General features: G+C 42.0%; 1 protein-coding gene across 1 annotated transcript in view; it reads left to right on the top strand.

Annotated features, from left to right (window-relative positions):
- CNTN1 (contactin 1) overlaps positions 1-18,945 on the top strand; it is a 219,067-nt gene that overhangs the window by 123,711 nt on the left and 76,411 nt on the right. Inside the window, exons 6-9 of the mRNA XM_044277039.1 lie at positions 586-681; positions 8,630-8,836; positions 9,709-9,805; positions 14,939-15,120. Coding sequence (XP_044132974.1) covers positions 586-681; positions 8,630-8,836; positions 9,709-9,805; positions 14,939-15,120 — 582 coding nt within the window. The remainder of the gene's footprint in view (positions 1-585; positions 682-8,629; positions 8,837-9,708; positions 9,806-14,938; positions 15,121-18,945) is intronic.

Here is an 18,945-nt window from a genome sequence, read left to right on the forward strand (position 1 = left end):
GAGCCCTTACTGTAGGTTTGCCCATTTAAGCAAGTGATGGCATTTTGCTAGAATAAGCATTCACATGCTAAGACCACCGCTAATCATGAAAACAAAGAGGCTGCAACATCTGCTCTGCACACCAGCCTCTACCAGGCACTGGACAGGAAAAGGGCAATACAGACTGATTACAGTAAAAGAGTTGTAGCACTTATTGCAGCTCTTTTGTTCTTGTGATTACTGGAGACCTTTGTGGTCATATGCCACCTTCAGCAAGTGGCCTGTTACTTATACAACACATTTGGACAAATACATGTAGTGAAAAGGAACTTGCTACGCTCCTTTGTTGTTTTGCATTAATGTAAATTATTTTCAATATAGGACTCTTGTGGGGGCAGACAGACTATCCTGAACCCTAGGGCTAACACTATTTTGGCCCCATTTTTTTTATTTTATTTTACTGATTGTATGTTTAATATTAAGCATTGTTTTGTCTATTTTTTATAAGATAGGTATTCTTCTATTGACCTAATATTGGAAATTAAACCGGGGAGGTTATTTAAATTCATTTTTTATTCTTGACTAACTTGCATTTTTTACACACAGACCTAGAACCATTTCCGTTAGATGAACGCCCAGCAGTGAAAGTGAAGGAAGGAACTGGAGTACTGCTGATCTGTGACCCACCTCCACACTTCCCAGGTGAGGTTCAATACAGTTAAAAGAATTGACACCTACCTTTGCTGGAAATTCTCCTTTCCCAAAGCTAACAAGTGCTCAAGGCACTTGAAGGATTGAACTGAGCATCTGCGTCCACCTTAATGAGATGAATAGAGAAATTAGAAAAAGAACAAACAACAGGTGGAGCTATATTGATATATTTTATTGAAAAACTTAGTGACTATACTAATTGTTAAATTACATGCAGTTACAAGAGCACTCAGATCCAGGTGCTGGTTTGAAAACTGCAGAATATTTTCCGTGGGACAACCCCTTTAACATTTTCAAGGACTGTCAAGATGTATTATTTTCTTATCCCTTTGCCTGCAAAATTATAATTTTCCCAGGCCAAAGTGAAACTTAACTATAAGGCATTGGACGAGAGGTACTCCTTATGGAGAGTGCCTAAATGAAGTTTTATAGGCCAGGAATTCTGGGAAGAGGATATGCAAATGAGCTCTTAGCAAGCTCTGTCTCTGATGCCACAAGATGTAAGGTAGCTATCCTATAAGTCAATGTTCTACCTTTTAAATAAGCCTCGAGATGTGACTCGGACTATGTGACTATGAGGCAATGTAGACTTTTATCTGCAATGTGCTCTCTTGTGGTAGAATACAAATGTGTGGATTGTATTACAGTTTTATTTCCCCTAACAATACAGTGGGTACAAAATCAGAATGCATACAGACAAAAACATTTTTTGTAAAATGTATTTATACCCATATACAAATCAATCGATACTATAGGATTGTAGGTTGATTTTAATATATTTGTGTGTTTTTTAACCTTACTAGCTATTGTACTATATTATGTAAATGTACATCCATACCACATATGCCACGCACAATCCATATATGAATTTAGTCAATGGCCTCAGTACAAAGCGGTGTACAGGTGACTGTAAAGTGGCATATGGGGTCCTTGGGGCTTCATACTACACAGCTACAGGGACACCATGTACAGCCACATGCTCGTTAGGTGCCCTATGCAATGATGCCAATGGGAGAATAACTCCTTAATGATTGTCATGGTACGGTGTGGGAGGGAAATGCCACACCGAGCACAAGAGGGAAGAGGGGAACAGGGAATCAGGCCTGAGAACTAGGGAAGGAAGATGGACACCTCCTAGTAAAACCCTAACCAAAATCCTGACTGACTACCAGTATGAACAGACCCCCAGAGGTACTGTAGGTGTGTTCATACACAGGAATACCTAGAGTCCTATCTAGCACTATAGGACCCTGGTACTAATGGCAGGGATGAGGCTACCTGTTTCTCCAAAAGGAAGAACGAAGCTTACTGGTGTACAAGATGGGGTGGGTGGAGACATTATTGTCCAGAGACTAGAGCAGGCCGTACTTACCAGTATATAAGAAACATAAAGCTATTAGGTAGGATACGGCAATTCATTGTATCAGTGGGATGTCAGTTGCGTTTGACCCAAGGTTTGCAGAAGAGTAACTGCGTAGAGAAGTGATCAGTTTTTTTTAATAGTATTTATGTACGATAAACATAAGAAGGATCACCTTCTATACACTTTATAGATGTGATTGCTAGGGAGAATTTTAGGATAAATGTGGAGAAAAATAACGCAAGAAAAAGTATTCCGGTTTTGATATATGTAATTAAGTTTAGGTTTATGGGGAGGAATTGTGAAATTTTCCTCCTTTTGATCATGGTTTTTAAATTATAGTATTTAATGTAAAGATATAAAAAAAATTCTTATAGACAAAAGTAAAAAATTAATGTTTTTAAAGTGATAAACAAGTCTGAAGAAACGTAATGTGTTAAGTCACGTGATTTTTAAAATGTGGTTAGAAAACCCGCCCTAATGAACCAAAATTAAGACGCCCCAGACGAACCAGGAGCAAAACCCGGGTCGGGCAGCATTTTCATCTATATGCAATGTTGAAAGAGAAAACTCTTAGTATAATAAAGTACACCAAATGCTTTTACCTACGGGTCTGCTCTATGTGAGCTTTCCTCTTTAAAGGAGTGCATGAAAGTGGTGACCGCTGTGCAATCTATATACTGTGGAGGAAATGAATATGCTCGCTGCTGGTCGGTACAGAGATTGAAAAGGTGGTGAGAAAATAAAAAATAAACTGAAGACCAAGTGAAGGAGCCACCTGATAAAAAAGCTGCAGTTTTTGTAAAAGCTTCTACTTAAGCATATAGAGCGGATCTAAAACTTTATATCCCTTTTATTTATTTTCTAAGTGCCCAAGTGCGCTACACACTTCCTTGCTGTCTGCTCCTCCCCTAATCCTCCCAAGGCTTCCTTTCCCCTCCCCTGATGTCTTGGCGATGTAGGGGAAGAAGCTTTGGAAGGTTAGAGAAGTAGCAGACAGTGGGAAAGCATGGCGGGCTTGGACACTTTGAAGAGGAAAGGCCACCCAGCTAGGTACTTGGGAGACATTTTTCATAAATGGAATAAAACCCAGATAACTTAAAGATATGTTTCGTGATGAGCGAACCGGGTTCGGACTGCTCTGTCTGAACCCAGCTCGTTCCTAACATTCATTAATCCATAGCAGTTCCCTACAAGTATAAAATGTATGGTCTTTGATGAGGCTTTGTAGATATGGCCCCCAGTAACGCGAGACTTCCTTAGTTATCGGTATCAGCATTTAACCTTGCCGATAATGCATCCAGCACGCTATCACAGAACATGAGTGTGCTGCTGTCAGCGCGCTCATGTTCCTTCAGCAGCACAGGGGAGGAGTCACTCTCTTCCTCCCCCCTGTGCCGCGCTGCCAATGAGGAGAGACGGGAGGAGGAGGGGTGGGCACACTGCGCCACCAATGATAATTAACATCTAATACAAATACAGGAGGCAGTGCCCAGCCTATATGACAGGAAGCTGCGATCAGCGGCAGTTAACCCCTCAGGTGCCGCACATGAGGGGTTAACTGCTGCCGCTGATCGCAGCTCCCTGTCAGAGGCAGGGTGCCGGCTATGTGATTCTGCGCCGACACACCGGCCTCCTGTATTAAACATTAATTATCATTGGTGGTGCAGTGTGCCCTCCCCAGTATTAAAAACATTGGTGGTGCAGTGCGCCTTACACCCCACCCCCCTGTATTAAAAACATTGGTGACGCAGTGCTCCCTCCCCTCCATCCCCCAGTAGTAAAATCATTGGTGGCCCAGTGCGCCCCCCCCCAGTATTAAAATCATTGGTGGTGCCCCACTAATCCCCCCCTCACCCCCCCCCCCTCACCCCCAGTATTAAAATCATTGGTGGCAGTGGCCACAGGGTCCCCTCCCCTCCACTTCATTGGTGGCAGTGACAGCTTCTGATCGGAGCCGCAGCAGTGTAATCCTGGGGCTCCGATCGGTTACCATGGCATCCCTGGCTGCCATGGTAAGCTCCCTGCTGCAGTGTGCACTATGCACAGGGCAGCAGAGAGAGTGTAAGATCCTATTCACCCTAATAGTTCTCTATCAGGGTGAATAGGACGAGGGATTAAAAGATCCCAGGTTCTAGCCCCTAAGGGGGGAAATAGGTATAAAAACAAAACAAAAAAAACCCACCAAAATATTAAGTATAAATCACCCCCTTTCCCAATTTTGCATATAAAATATATAAACATATTTTTTTTTCAAAAATGAAAATGCACAGAATATCAGTATAAGTTTTTCGGCTATCAGCCTGAAAGTTCACAGGTTATTGGTATCGGCTCTAAAAAATCTATATCGGTCGATCCCTAGTATTTATTTTAGTGACATTAATACATAACAGAGTCCCTTTGATACAGTGATGTTCATGTAGTCTTAGTGACTCCAGAATGTTTTTTGGATAACTTACCAGCATTAAATAATTCTATTAATTTGGGATCTTTGATTTGGCATTTCTATTATATTTAGTATAAGGAAAAAATAATACAAATCACTATCCAAATATATACAAAAATATATACAGTAGTTTAAATTAATTGAGTTTAGCCAGTACAAGATAAAAAAAATTGATTTTTCCCTACATTTCATCGCAATTCTTTTGTGCCTCTATCATCATTTACTGTATATCCCTAAAAAGCCTTCACAAGTGAAATGCCCAATTAGATTTTTGAAATATTTGAAATTAAATTGTCTTGCAGTATTTCTTGTCCTTGCACTGCCTTTCGCACAGATAAGGTATATCTATTGAAAGAAGATTACCAACTCACTTCTAGAAGTCTGCAGTATGCCAGTCTTTGAAGATAAAACCTTCGCACTCTTCTTAGGGGTTGGAAATCATAAAGGTTATGTGGAGTTCCAGGCAGTACTGATTTCACAGAAACTAAAATACCTTTCTGCTGTAGCACAAAACATAAGTGTACGCCTGCAGAATTAATACTAAATATCCTTCGTAACTGTAAAGTACATTGTGCAAATTCCTAGTGAGTTTTATGCTTTACAATATTCTGTAGGGCCTTGAATCCCTCAGTCAATTTTGTATGTTTGCATAACTTGTATTTGCCATGATTGTGTTATGTTGAAACTAAATTTTTAGTCTTCCAGATCCAAGATGTGGTTCATGACTCTAGCTCAGTGGAGGATTATAATTAGGGCGTTTGGGTCGGCCTCGCTGGGGGGCCCTACACCGACCCGAACGCCCACATACTGTGGTGGGGCACAGGAGCACATAGTTCCCTTCCCCGCCGCCTATCACCGCCATAGGCTTCAGGCCTAGTAGGCCTGAGGCCTATGTGGTGGTAAAAGCACGGCGTCCGTGAAGTCATTGCGCGGAGTGCGTGGTGACATCATCTCGCGCCTGTATAGTGTTGCGCACAGGGCTTTGGTGTACGCTCATCTGGCTTACCAGTCCGGACACAGGTAAGTATAGTATTAGCCTTTTTTTTTCTGTGTGTGTGCCAACTTTGGGGGGCAGAGGAGGACATATTACTGCAGGGACAGTGGGGGCAAATGTTTCCATGGGGGCAAATGACTTAATTAGGGGGCATGGTGGGGGCAAATGACTTAATGGATGTCAGTGTGGGGGCAAATAACTTAATGGATGGCAGTGTGGGGGCAAATAACTTAATGAAGGGCAATGTGGGGGCAAATAACTTAATGAAGGGCAGTGTGGGGGCAAATTACTTAATGGAGGGCAGTGTGGGAGCAAATTAGTTGATGGAGGCAAATTGCTTAATGGGGACAGTTTGGGGGATTATTATTTGATGGGGCAGTGTGGGTGGCAAATTACTTAATGGGGGGAAGTTTGGGGGGTTATTACTTGATGGGGCAGTGTGGGGGGAAAATTACTTTGTTGGGCAAACTACTATATGGGGAACAGTGTGGGGGGAAATTACTATATGGGGCAGTGTGAGGGAAATTATTACATGGGGACAGTGTGGGGGAAATTACTATATGGGGGTAGTGTGGGGGGAATTACTATATGGGGCAGTGTGGGGAATATTACTATATGGGGCAGTGTGGGGAATATTACTATATGGGGCAGTGTGGGGAATATTACTATATGGGGCAGTGTGGGGGGAATTACTATATGGGGCAGTGTGGGGGAAATTACTATATGGGGCAGTGTGGGGGAAATTACTATATGGGGCAGTGTGGGGGAAATTACTATATGGGGCAGTGTGGGGGAAATTACTATATGGGGCAGTGTGGGGGAAATTACTATATGGGGCAGTGTGGGGGAAATTACTATATGGGGGCAGTGTGGGGGAAATTACTATATGGGGGCAGTGTGGGGGAAATTACTATATGGGGGCAGTGTGGGGGAAATTACTATATGGGGCAGTGTGGGGGAAATTACTATATGGGGCAGTGTGGGGGAAATTACTATATGGGGCAGTGTGGGGAAATTACTATATGGGGCAGTGTGGGGGAAATTACTATATGGGGGCAGTGTGGAGGAAATTACTATATGGGGGCAGTGTGGAGGAAATTACTATATGGGGCAGTGTGTGGGAAATTACTATATGGGGGCAGTGTGCGGAAAATTACTATATGGGCACAGTGTGGGGGAAATTACTATATGGGGCAGTGTGGGGGAAATTACTATATGGGGACAATGTGGGGGAAATTACTATATGGGGACAGTGTGGGGGAAATTACCATATTGGGGTAGTGTGGGGGAAATTACTGTATGGGGCAGTGTGAGGGAAATTGCTATATGGGGCAGTGTGGGGGAAATTACTATATAGAGCAGTGTGGGCGAAATTGCTATATGGGGAGAGTGTGGGGGAAATTACTATATGGGGTAGTGTGGGGGCGTTGCTATAAGGGGACATTATTTTTGGGGACACTATACAGGCATTATTACCTGGAGCAAAATATTGTGTGGTCTTATTACTGGGGGCACTCTAGGGGACATTATAACTGCTGTATACACTATAGGGACCTTTGGAATAATTTATCAAACTGGTGTAAAGTTGAACTGGCTTAGTAGCCCATAGCAACCAGATTCCACCTTTCATTTTTGACAGCTCCTCTGGAAAATGAAAGGTGGAAACTGATTGGTTGCTATGGGAAGCTAAGCCAGTTGTACTTTAAACCAGTTTGATAAATTACCCCAATCATGAGACATTACATGTCTGTGTAACAAACTCTGTAGAGACGAGATGTGGCTGAAAGAATTTGTCATGGCAGTCTGGGTCAAACGGAGGAGAAGAGGAAAGAGAAGATCTACATGACAGGAGAAGTCACTGGATGTAACAGGTATGTGGTGCTGTATTCCCCTATATGTAGAGCTAACTCACTAATGTGACCTGCATCTCATCTTCTCCTCCAAGTCTTTTTTATTATAATCACATGTATTTTAAATTTGGCAACTGAAATTAATTTGTCACCTGCAGTCCTATGTAACAGCCCAGATAACTGATAACTTTCTGTGTGCAGATAATGTACAATAGTAGATGTTCCCTGCAGTCCTACGTATGTAACACTCCACATAACACAATAGTTCACTGTGTTATGTGGGTAGTTACATAGGACTGCAGGTAGCATCTATGACATCTGTACTCAGAGAGTTATGAGATGGTGGGGGTCTGACTCCTGGCACCCCCACCAATCAGCAGTTTGAGGAGACCGTGATTTTTTTGTGAGCGCCGCAGCCTCTTTGCTCCCTACCAAGCACTGCGCTGTCCATTTGATAGCACTGTGCTTGTTATTGCAGCTCAGCCCCAATCACTCAGATGGGACAGAGCTGCACCAAGACCATGTGACCGATGTCATATGGCCTAGGAAGAGACTGTGGCGCTTACAAAGCACCGCAGCCTCTTCATACAGAAAAAAAAACTTAAACTTAAAATGAAGGGAGGTGCCCGAGTTGGGTAGACGGCCCCGGGCCTATTGTGTACCTTATCCGCCCCTGTTCTAGCTGATACAAGGGGTCTCAGTCACAATCTCCTATCATCTCAGTGCACTCTAAAGAGGAATATTCTTACCTAGACCACCTATAGGATATCACTAATTCTCTGAACCCTGCACACACCTGTAGGCCACTTCAGAGAGCCCTTTTAATGGCTTTTACATGGGTCCGTATGCCTGTACTACAGTATAAGGCCTACTGACTACAGTCAGTATTCTGGTCAGGATTTTGTATCATTGTTTGTAATCAAAAGCCAGAACTGGAACCTGCATAGAAAAAGTATAATGTAAAGATGTGTGCCCCTTCTGTAGTCTGGACCCACTCCTGGTTTTGGCTTACAATGACCGACGAAAGCTTGGCACTGGGCAATAGGAGTTGTCACCATTAAAGTCCTTTATTCCCATAACATGGACAAGTCACACATGTCAGATGCTAATTTATCTGAAGAGGGGTCATTTGACATTGATAAAAGATTTCCAGTATGTAGGTTTTTATTGCCAGTATTGCCAGATTTTTCTACACAAAGTTTCAATGACTCTCTAGGTAATTATTACAGTAGAATATGTTTTATTGTAGAGCAGTATTTTTTTACATTTCACATTTCTTTCTTTTCCAGATGATCTTAATTATAGATGGATTATAAACGAATTTCCAAACTTTATCACTATGGATTCACGAAGGTTTATTACTCAGATAAATGGAAATCTGTACATTGCAAAAGTAGAACAAGCTGATCGAGGCAATTACTCGTGTTTTGTATCCAGTCCTTCAATTACAAAAAGTGTATTTAGCAGATATATATCTCTTTTGCCACAACCTGAAGGTATGGATTATCGTTTTTGTTTATTAATTGATACATATGTGGTACATGGTACATCCACTGTAAAACTGCAATTCCCCTGCAGCATAGATCTGGTCCCAGCAGCCTGACCCTACTGGTTGGGGGAGCTGTCACACAGAAGTTTGGCCTTGAGAATTGCATTAATTTTGAGTTGTATGAGTTCATATATTGTAACATGCATAAGGCCTCCTGCACACGACCGTAGGTGTCCCCTGCCCATGCTGCGGACCGCATATGTGGATCCGCAATACACGGGCGCCGTTCCGTGGGCATTCCGCATCTCGGAAGTGGACCCATTCACTTCAATGGGTCTGCAAATCCGCAGATGCGGAATGGTGCGGAACGGAAGCACGTAACGGAACCCTACAGAAGCACTACGGAGTGCTTCCGTGGTGTTTCGGTCCCGTACTTCCGTTCCGAAAAAAGATAGGATATGTTCTATCTTTATGCGGAACGGGCGGATCATGGACCCATTAAAGTGAATGGGTCCGCGATCCGCTGCGGCTGCCCCATGGTCGGTGTTCGTGCATTACTGCCGGCAATTTGCGGGCTGCAGCACGGCCACGGGGCGTTCGTGTGCAGGAGGCCTAATGCGTTATTTTTCTGTCTATCTATCTCAATTACCCTTGAGGAAATAAAGTTAAATATTTTTGATAAACAGTAGCTACAGCAAATATTTTATTGTAATAAATAGCTTTGAATAATTGACATTTTACGGTAATTGTTTTTCAGCTGCAAAGCGCTGTCATAAATAGCCTTGAATAATTGATATTTTATGGTAATTGTTTTTCAGCTGCAAAGCGCTGTCATAAATAGCCTTGAATAATTGATATTTTATGGTAATTGTTTTTCAGTTGCAAAGCGCTATGCAGCGGACATTCAAGTTTCATTTCCAAATACTTATGCTTTGAAAGACCAAAATGTGACACTGGAGTGTTATGCTTTGGGAAAGTAAGTGCTGTACTAACAAGTTAACACTAATTTTGCTAAAAAAAACTACTTGTAGTTCAATTGTAGATTTTCCTTTATGACAAAGAAGCCATCTGTATATAACCCCCGCCATATGCACTGCCCAAATGAACAGCCGATCAGCAGTGACCAGAGATCCTAATCAGCAATGACCAAGCTAATTGATAAAACCTGTACCCATTTCCTTTTAGAACATTTGTTGCGTGGTTTAGATTACTATTTTTGCTCAAATACATTATTTGGGACATCTAAGTTAAGTGGGAGGGTCCCACTAGAGGCCCCCATCTATTAGAGTAAAAATGTTGGACCCGACTCATCCATGTATCACATTGGCAGCCTATTGATTTCATTTCCCGTCTAATGGAGCTGCTGGGAAATCAAAAGCTTACACAGATTCCAACTAATTGTGAGGGTCTCAGCAGTGGGACACCCTTGTGTTCTAGCAAATAAGGGTGGCCCAAAGTGGACAACCTCTTTTAATATGAGCTTTAACTAGTGTTTCAACAAACTTTGGGTGAAATAAACCCAGTATCTCCTTTTCTCCAATGTTTCTGTATCACATCCCAGGAACTTGGCCCTCCTGCATTCTTATCTGTCTTCTGAACTCTCTCTGTAAAGGTACATTAGGCTGGTAATGTTTGAGAATTATATCCTATTGGATATGTTTATGGGTTATTATTATATTAGAAAATCATTCTGTGGATTGTACAGTAGAAAGGGAGACAATAGACTCCTCACCATGACTTTATTATATTACTTACTTTGTATCTGGTGGGTGAACATGGCACTTCTGTTTTATGACTTTGTATTAGATAAATCTTTAAGTGTAACATTATGTCTTATGTACTTTATTGTTTATTTATTGTTATATCATTTAATTTAAATAAATCATAAAGGCTGTATACACCTTCACAACATTTTTATTGATGCAATGCATCTAAGATAAAATATGTTTATATATAACTTTCCAAAAAGCATTGATGAGATCCTACGGGTTTGTTTTGTGCAGCTCCTATGCAGATCTACGTACTGTATGTGTCCTCTTGTCACAGACTACAAAAAAGCCAAGTGTCTAGTGCTGCAGTCATGTGCTACTCTCCTCCATCTCCTCTGCCCTACTGTCTGTAGGTTAGCAAGGATTTTGTGGAAGAGAGACAGAAAACAAAATGTAGGATATTTTTTACATTTTCTTTTTAATATGTTTTTATTATGTGAAATCATTTTTTATTTCAAATGAAATGTTAGCAGCTTAACAACCTAGGACGAGAATGCTTGTCCTAACTTGCCGGTACTTGGTGACCCAGGATGAGCATTCTCATCCTGTGGTCATTGCCCTCCCCCACATGCGGTGCCGCAATCGGCAGCAGGGGTCCAGCTGTTACTGACAGCCGGACCCCTGCTGCATCCACCAGCATCGGTGATAACGCTGATGCCACTGAATTAACACCTCATATGCCGCGATCAGCACTTAGCGCGGCATATGGGAGTTTCACACTCTCTCTCCTCATCCATTTGGGTCCCCGTGCTGCAGTGACGGGGACCTGATGGTTGCCATGGCAGCCCCAAGCCTTTCGAAGGTCTTGGGGCCCGGCAGTTACGGGGGCCTATGAGGCCAAGCCCCCAGGCTGGGTCTCATAGGCAAACTATCAGTGTATTACACTGTGTAATACACTGATAATCAATGCAGTACAATACAGATGCATTGTACTGCATTGAAACAGGGATCAGACCCTGAAATGTTTAAGTACAAAAGAAAAAAGTGAAATAAAAGTGTTTTTAACAATAAAAATAAGTCTCAAGTAAAAAACATGCCCTTTGCCCATAAAAAGAGACATACAAAATTGTAAGAAATAGAAAAAAAATGAAAAAAATAGACATATTAGGTATCGTCGCGTCCGTAACAACCTGCTCTATAAAAATATCACATGATCCACCCCATCTGATCATCACCCTAAAAAATAAAAACTGTGCCAAAAAAGCTATTTTTTGTCACTTTACATCACAAGAAGTGTAATACCGAGCGAGCAAAAAGTACCTCAAAATACTACCAATCAATTTGTCATCTCAAAAAAATGAGATCCTACCTAAGACAATCGCCCAAAAAATAAAAATAGGTATGGCTATAATAGGTATGGCTAAAACATGATTGTATTTCTTTAATAAATGCTTTTATTGTACAAAACCAAAATAAATATAAAAAAATAGACAAATCACCGTATTCGTAAACAATCTGATCTATAAAAATATCACATAATTTACCCTGAAAACCGTAAAATATATCAATCATTTTTAAATACATTTTTTGTCACCTTACATCGCAAAAAGTGTAATGCCAAATGATCAAAAAGTCGTATGTACCCCAAAATAGTACTAATCAAACCATCGCCTCATGCCACAAAAACTGAGCCTCTACATAAGATAAATGCCCGAAAAATAAAATATATATGGCTTTCAGAAAAAGGAGACACAAAAACATGATTTTTTTTCAAAAATGCTTTATTTTGTAAAACTGAAACAAAATAAAAATAAAAGTAGACATATTTGATATTGTCACGTCTGTAACAACCTGCACTATAAAAATAGCACATGATCTAATCTGTCAGGTGAACACCGTAAAAAACTAAAAATAAAAACTGTGCCAGAACAGCCATTTTTTGGTTACCTTGCTTCACAAAAACCGTAATATAGAGCAATCAAAAATCATATGTACCCCAAAATACTACCAATAAAACTGTCACCTTATCCTGTAATTTCCAAAATGGGGTCACATTTTTGGAGTTTCTACTCTAAGGGTGCATCAGGGGGTCTTTAAATATCATATCGCAACTTAATTATTATTATCCCAGTGAAATTTGCCTTCCAAAATCCATATGGCACTCCTTTCCTTCTGTGCCCTGCCGTGTGCCCATACAGCAGTTTACGACCACATGTGGGGTGTTTCTCTAAACTACAGAATCAGGATAATATATATTGAGTTTTCTTTGGCTGTTAACCCTTCATGTGTTACAAGAAAAAATGAATTGAAATGGAAAATCTAAATCACTCAAAATAAGTGCACCACAATAATATGCGACTGAAAATACTGGCTAGACCCTCACGCTGATGTTAAAAGCTGAGACTTTGGCCGTGTGCATGAGGCCTTAAGCTAATATATTCTAGTCAGGAACATATCTGAGCCCTGCGCACCTCGTCAGTATGGCGTGTGTCCTACCTCTAAACTACCTATCGTGTGTGAACACAGTCTGATAGGAGCTAAGGGCCGACTCACAGCCAAACTCCTACATCCCTCCATAGTAAGATCACTAATACAATGGGAGGGAGGAGGAGGGGGCTGCGAGCCCCACCTATAACAGGCCATGTGACACAGTTTACCAGGTGCACCAGAATGTTACCAATGACAAGCATTAGCACATTCAATACATGTAAAGAGAAATCACTGAGTAAGGCCTCATGTACACGACCGTTCCGTCTTTTTGCGGTCCGCAAACCGCAGATCCGCAAAAAACGGAAGCCGCCCGTGTGCCTTCCACAATTTGCAGAACGGAACGGGCGGCCCATTGTGGAAATACCTATTCTTGTCCGCAAAACGGGGCTACGGAACGAAGCAACAGATGCGGACAGCACACGGAGTGTGCATGAGGCCTAAAGTGGCCTAATTGGGAGGAAATGTTCAACCCCAAACACTGTAGTGTTTATAATTGGGAGAGCAATTCCTTCGCAAGTGATCTGTTGCTAACGGCAATCCCCAGCAAAAATGCATACAATGGAGGATGCAGGCACCGGACCACATGCACCACAAAAACATCCTACACAAGATAAAATAATGTGTGGATGAAAATATATGAATACATAAATCACTGACAAAAGGTGCACCACAATAATATGCGACTGACCATACTGGCTAGACCCTCACGCTGATGTTAAAAGCTGAGACTTTAGCCAATATATTCCAGTCAGGAAAGTCTCAGCTTTTAAAGGGCTTCTGTCACCCCCCAAAAGTCATTTTTCATTTTTGGACTAATTAAAATCCTTATAGTGCGATTATTCAATATATAGTGCTCTTACATTTTTCTGTGGCTTAGTTTCTTTTAAAACCGCACTTTTATAATATGTTAATTACCTCGCTACCAGCAAGTATGGCGGTTACTTGCTGGTAGCCGCAGCATCCTCCTTTAAAAAAAAAACGCCCCCTCCTCCTGTTGATTGACAGGGCCAGCGAGCGCTCTCCTCCTCCGGCTGGCCCTGTCTGCAATTCAAATCCCGCGCCTGCGCCTTACGTGTTTTCATTCGGCGCAGGCGCTCTGAGAGAAGGACGCTCGCTGTGTTGCGAGAAAACAATCTCAGAATGGTTTCACACGGCCGTTGTTTGAGTCCGCATCATCAGCGGCTCGGATGCGGACCCATTCACTTCAATGGGGCCGCAAAAGATGCGGACAGCACTCTGTGTGCTGTCCGCATCCGTTGCTCCGTTCCGCGGCCCCGCAAAAAAAACATGTCCTATTCTTGTCTGCGCTTTGTGGACAAGAATAGGCATTTATATTGACGGCCGTCCGTTACGTTCCGCAAATTGCGGAAGGCACACGGGCGGCTTCCGTTTTTGGCGGATCCGCGGTTTGCGGACTGCAAAGAATGGAACGTTTGTGTGCATGTAGCCTAAGTAAAAGGATTTTGACGTTATTATCACATATAGTGACACGTGTCAAATTCCAAAAAATGGCCAGGTCCTTAAGGTGAAAAATGGCAAGGTCCTTAAGGGGTTAAAATGTTATCTAAACTGAAAACATATTATTAACAATAACATTAGTTATCACCTAACCATTTATGTGTGATATTATGTGTGAATTTTCTCCAGGTGCTTCGAAAGCACTACTTGGTTTCATATACACATTGCATATAGCACTTTCACAAAACTTTTGACTTGAAAATCTTTGATTGTTTGGACACCAGGTGATAACCTCACGGACCACTAAAACAAAAGTGAACTCACAGAAAATCAAGTCAGTTTCCGAAAAATGAGAGCTGCACTAGAGAGAGAATCTGATTTATTAGATAAATTCTGTATATCTTGCGGTCTTGGATAATAATAAGTCAATATTTTTCCTTCTGCACTTACAGTCCTGTGCCAGTTATAAGATGGCGTAAAGTGAACGAACCAATGCCCGCTTCAGCTGAAGTTAGTGCCTCAGGTGCTGTGCTTAAAATATTCAACATTCAACCTGAAGACGAAGGAAGTTACGAATGTGAGGCAGAAAATATTAAAGGAAGGGATTCATACAAAGCATATGTATATGTGCAGGGTAAGAAGGTCTATATTTTTCTTAAATATCTTTGGTAAATCTAAAAATGGTGCTCTTCACAGAAATTTTTTTTCACAATTTTTTTTTCCTTTGGAATAAGACTGGGACTGGCCAACAGGAGAATAGGTGAATTCCCCTGGTGTACCCCTGAGCTTCTAGTCCTCCACCACTTGTACAAGTAGCACATAGGGAATGACTACACTACATAGAAATAAAAATCTCAACCAGACTGTGCATCCATATAAAATACTGGGTAAAATATTTAGGAGTCTACCCAGTTTATTGTAGATGCATCATGTTGTGGAGAAGACTTCCAGGTACAGAAGCACACCAGTGATTATCCCCTTTCCTCAGGGACCCGCCTTCTCAAAGTTAGTACAGGGACTTCTGGTGGGCCCAAGGCACCCAACCTGACACTGCAGAGAAATACCACAGAATGTTTCACTAGGGAAGGACTTTTCATTAGTTCATGGACCCAGAAGGGGCCCATCCAGGAAGAGGAGGACTAAAAGATTTTGTCAGGGCCCCCTAAACAGTATTACACAATGAAATTATATATAGTGACAGTATAGACAGTGTAGGAAACGGATGGAACAGCTGCCGGGCCTGGTCTGAGAGAGCGATCTTTACTAGCCACAGGAATAGGGACGGCATGAAAGAAAGGGGTTGGGAAAAAATTACTGGGGGAGGGGGGCCCATTCAAAAATTTACTGTGGGGCCCAGTCATTTCTAGCTACGCCACTGGTCATGAGTTTACAGTAAAATCTGCCTGTAATGAGCAGCAGTTGATGAGATGGAAAGTTGATTTAGTGCTCTTTTATCCCCCATTAGGATGGGGCATTCATTATGACGATGTATTACTTTACAGTTGTTAATGTGATCATCAGGCTCAAACAGTTTCATTACTGTTGGCAGCACGTCCCTGTTTACATGAGGTATTGTGCTGCCGACAAATTGGGATTAAAATTTCTGCATTAAAGACCCTATCAGCTGACAATTCAGCATTTACAGACATCTTTATATGGGACAATGAACAAGATAAAAAGTTTGTTCTCCCAATTATCTGCTCATGTAAAAGCTCCTTTAGGCTTTAGTTCAGTGTGGCTGTCATCTTCTGAACTGGCTGTCATCTTCTGCATAGCAATAAGTCTAGACGCACAGCCCCAGTGATCCATCAAATACATTTCGGTATTGTATATAATGTGCTAAGTGAATTGACCACTTCACTCAGATCAATGCAATGCAGAGACAAGCCAGAGAGATGGGAAGCTACTGCACATGTGTGTCCACCGCTGTATGATGAAGAAGGTGGACACAGAAGAAACCATACAGGGTACTGCCAGTGATGGCAATGCAAGCTAATTTAGCAAACACGATTATTATTTTTTTTAACGGTCTATTCAGTTAAAAACTATAATTTTCATGAGTTAATCCCTTTAACTTTTAATAGTTACAGCTGGAGAAACTATGGCCATGGAGAAATGTACACTCATGTGTGACTCGTGAGGCATGCCACAAATGTTTTTCTTTACTCCGACTCTGGTCATACTGCTGATTACATCCCTCTTCCAAAACACATTTGCATACAGTTTTATACAGTGCCGCCATAGAGTACACCAGTATAGGATCCATTATATTACTGTCCACACATTAATATGCTTTAATCTTTGCAACTGATCTAACGTGCCCAAATAATAGTGGCATATGGGGGGGGGAGATTTATGAAAACTGGTGCAAAGAAAAACTGGCTTATTGCCCCTAGCAATCAATAAGCTTCCACCTTTCATTTTCCAAAGGAGCTACGAAAATGAAAGGTGGAATCTGGTTGCTATGGGCAACTGCCAGTTTTCCTTTACACCAGTTTTAATAAATCTCCCCTATAGTACCTAAATCACACTCCCATTGAGGAAAAATGCCCCAGAATAGCACAGCTAGAAGATGCTATGAGCCGACTCCATATGTCGCAGTTGCCAGTCATTCAACCCGTGCCGCAGTCAACAGTGACCTTGGCATCTGAGTGGTTATCAGTAGCGACCATGGCATCTGAGTGGTTAGACAAGAAAACAGAGGTCCTTCTGTCCTCCAACTGGAGCCCCACTGTGAAATCGCGGGAGTTTGATTGGTTGCCATGACAGAGTAGGGCCTTGTGAAGGTTGCCAAGCCTGTCATGCATAAAAAGCCATGCCAGTTATACAGTGAATTGCTTGCAACCCCTGTTCTATTGAACATGGGGATGCCAGTCTAGTAGTGGGGGCGTCCAGTGATCAGGTATTTTCACCTCAAAAAGGACTGTCCCAGCTGTTAAACAATAATAATGGCTGTTGAATTTTATAAAATAACAAAACGCATACGGAGAGAGTTAACAAAACTGGTGCAAAGGAAAACTGACTTTGTTGCCTGTAACAACCAGATCAGATTTATACTTTCACTTTCCTAATGAGCTCTGAAAAATGAAAGGTGGGATCTGGTTGCTCTGGGCAACAAAGCCAGTTTTACATTGCACTGGTTTTGATAAATCTCTACCATAGTGCTGGATGACAGCAGTAATGCCATACTTAAAAGTGACATCACTGTTGCAATGTAAGCAGGAGCATTGATTTAAAGAAGACCGGTCACATGTCCTGACATGCCTGTTTTAATAGCTCCATGCATTCCCCATGTAATAACAGTTCTGGAGCATCTATTCTTATGGCTCTATGTTGGACCATTCCTTTATTATTTCTACTAGAAGTTATGAAGAATTGCTAGCAGTCTGCAGTAAGGGTACAGAGGGGAGGTAACAAGTTGGGGGGTGTACCTGCACAGTCTGACAATCGCAGCACTGATTGGATAGAGTCAGACTGTGCAGGTACACCCCCCAAACTGGTTACCACCCCTCTGTACCCTTACTGCAGACTGCTAGCAATTCATTCATAACTTCTAGTACAAGTAATAAAGGAACGGCACAACATTGAGCCATAAGAACAGATGTTCTAGAATTGTTATTACAGAGGGAATTAATGTAGCTATTAAAACGGGCATGTCAGGAGTGGTGAAAGGTCCTCTTTATTGTAAATAGTGACCTTTTGGCTAATTTGGAACCTGTGGCAGTAGAGGGTGGGGGGCCCAATCATAACTTTTGTACCAGAGTCCATGAGCCCTTAGGTATTCCTATGTTGCTTAGCTGTAGTAATTCATGGGATTATAGATCATACAAACCCGCATCCAAAGCACTTACCAAATACAACTGAAATAAATAAATAAGACACGTGGACACAATATATGGTGGAAGATTTTGGCCACGACCAGCTTTATTAAAGAACAGCTTAAACCAAATAAACATTAAACCATGTACCAATATAACCTTTATAACCATGTAACGGCCCAGCCATAAGCTCGGACCAACCAGCTTAATACCCTAGATTAGACCAGCCATAAGCTCGGCCTAAATACCCGAATAACTCGTCCGCTCACCATTTCAGTGAGCGACTTTACCCCTCCTTCTAATAAAGCGGTCGTGACAGCATAGCAAAATTGGGAGGGCGGGTGCAGCTCTAATCTTGCGGTTTTTGCTGACAGCTGTATCACTGACAGCCACCGCAATATATACATAGATAGACCCCAACCCCACAAATCATCAGCCAATGCCCTAACTGTTGCTGGGCATCAACAATTAATCTGCCCAGCAACCTTCCCCTATAGGTGCCCTAACTAGCCAATCCCCAACCCTTGACCTCCCCTCAGCAACAATGGCTAAATTTAGCCACACTGACCACCACTTTCGGCGGGAAAATTTTCCCGCCAAAACCTCACCTAATGACCTAGCCATGATCATAATCCCATGCG

This window comes from Bufo gargarizans, chromosome 2 (assembly GCF_014858855.1).
Source record: "Bufo gargarizans isolate SCDJY-AF-19 chromosome 2, ASM1485885v1, whole genome shotgun sequence".
Lineage (NCBI taxonomy): Eukaryota > Metazoa > Chordata > Amphibia > Anura > Bufonidae > Bufo > Bufo gargarizans.